At 36.6% G+C, this 1,934-nt stretch overlaps 1 protein-coding gene across 2 annotated transcripts in view; it reads right to left on the bottom strand.

Annotated features, from left to right (window-relative positions):
* LOC111448467 overlaps nt 1-1,934 on the bottom strand; it is a 3,833-nt gene that overhangs the window by 542 nt on the left and 1,357 nt on the right. The window contains exons 2-5 of one of the 2 annotated variants that reach the window (XM_023088103.1): nt 1,709-1,920; nt 470-588; nt 239-296; nt 86-163 (exon numbers count right to left, since the gene is read on the bottom strand). In XM_023088103.1, the coding sequence (XP_022943871.1) occupies nt 86-163; nt 239-296; nt 470-588; nt 1,709-1,920 (467 nt within the window). The remainder of the gene's footprint in view (nt 1-85; nt 164-238; nt 297-469; nt 589-1,708; nt 1,921-1,934) is intronic. The other variant, XM_023088111.1, reaches the window with a different exon arrangement.

Here is a 1,934-nt window from a genome sequence, read left to right as displayed (position 1 = left end):
AATTTCAAAAAAAAAAAAAAAAAAATCGAGAAACATAGAACCTAGCACAGAACCAGACTTAAAAGAGTTATGTACACCTACAAACCTTCAGACAAATGCCAACGAATGCTCGAGAGCTGGTTCTCGTGCTCTGGAAACGATTCTTTCTGCTTTTCATCAATCACTGTGGAAACCATGAAGATTTGATTTCAAGAGTTATGCATCCTAGAGATAAAAAGGAAAGATGAAACGAACATACAGATTACTGTTATGTCAGCTCCATTGTTCTTTGCCAAAGCAGCAGTAGTAGCAATAGCCTGTTAAAAATATGGATCCAAAGCCACCTTAGAACTTGAAATCCTTGGGTACATGAGAGTTGTTTCAGCACAGAAGAAGAGATCAATCATGAAATTCTACTCAGCAACGTCTAATGAATACGCCCTAACAATTATAATAAACAAAATGACGCTAGAAACCGACGAATGGTCACCTGTCTCGTTCCCTCTGAAAGAAAAGGATTGCGATCAGTTATTGGAAGCAGCAGGTGTTTGAATTCAGTGAAGGAGCCGGCAACTACTGTTGCTTCCGAATCATGTGGCTTGGCTTTCACTGATATCAAACAAGTTTCAAACTATGTTATGTAAATTCAATGAGCTCATAGAAGGTTCAAGCTTCACTTGCAAAACAAAAAAAAAAAAAAAAAAAAAAAAGAATTTTTACTTCCTAGAGTTATACCTCCCTCGTTGGGAAGGTCTTTTGTAAACACCATGGATTATACATCCCTTTTGTAAATTTGTAAATTTCAATCATCAATGAAATTGTCACTTATCAAACAAAAAAAAAAAAAGTGAACTTACTAAGAACGTTTCAGAGATATAAAATTCAACACAATGTTAAAGGTTCACTATCTCATTCTAGAATTCACCGCCAATCTGCTTTGAAGTTGCTCAAGAGTTGTGTACAACAAAATTGTCAACAAAAGGAGTAAAATTCAATCAGTACATAAAAAGGCAGAATACTCCCTTATTCCACACGTCCCTAAGAAACAAAAGTTACAAAGATAAGATTCCTCTTCAGAAAAAAAAAATTACAGAAGAACTTTGATGCAAAGAAGCAAAAAGAAAAATGGGTTTCGATAAAAAGGCGTAAAGGGAACCCATAGTATACAATTTTCTTTTTCTTCTGCCATGGCGCTTATTATACTTCGGTCCTCACTTTTATTTATCCTTGAATAAGTCTGAAGTCAAATTTTAATTAAAATTTGCACTTGATAATAGGAAAGTGAGTGAAACCTACCATAACACACTAAAGGTAGTTCAATTATCCACTACTTGATCTTAACAAGAATCTTAGCATCTGGATCCAATCGTTACAGTTTTAAAGGCCAAAAATGTGTTTCAAAATCCAGTTCCTGAATAGAATTGATTCCAAATTAGATCAATATAGCCATCAATTCACAGCATGAGCTCACAAGTGTCAGTAGCAGAACAAAATCGTCCTCCAAAAATACTGAATCACAAACCAAGACATTAATCAAAGAAATGAAGCGTCACATAACCCTACATTCGCAACAGAACCAAAAAAGAATCTACCACCACCCGATAAACTTAAGCGCCATACAATCGGAGAGCAACAATACAATTTACAAAAAAATGAAGCAAAGGAGAGAGTGGGACAGTGAGAGGCAAATCAGATGAAATACGAAAAATAAATAGATAGAGAAACATACCGCGATGGCCCGTTTTGCAGCAGAGAGTGGAGATTGGGAGATTAAAATCACCGCGCCGACGAGAAGCGGAATTAAACGCGACAGTGAAAGAACATTGAGTGGAAGAAGAAGAAGCGAAAATTGAAGAAGTGGGATGCTTCAAAGTCTCGAGAGGAAGAGGGAGCAAGCAGCGAGCAAACGCCATAGCTGGAAGAAGAAGAAGAAGGTTGGAACTTGGGAGGTGTTT

The sequence above is a fragment of the Cucurbita moschata genome, unplaced genomic scaffold (genome assembly GCF_002738365.1).
Source record: "Cucurbita moschata cultivar Rifu unplaced genomic scaffold, Cmos_1.0 Cmo_Scf00001, whole genome shotgun sequence".
In the NCBI taxonomy this organism is placed as follows: Eukaryota; Viridiplantae; Streptophyta; class Magnoliopsida; order Cucurbitales; family Cucurbitaceae; genus Cucurbita; species Cucurbita moschata.
Note: the sequence above shows the minus strand (reverse complement) of the source record. Positions and strands in the feature narration are given on the sequence as shown.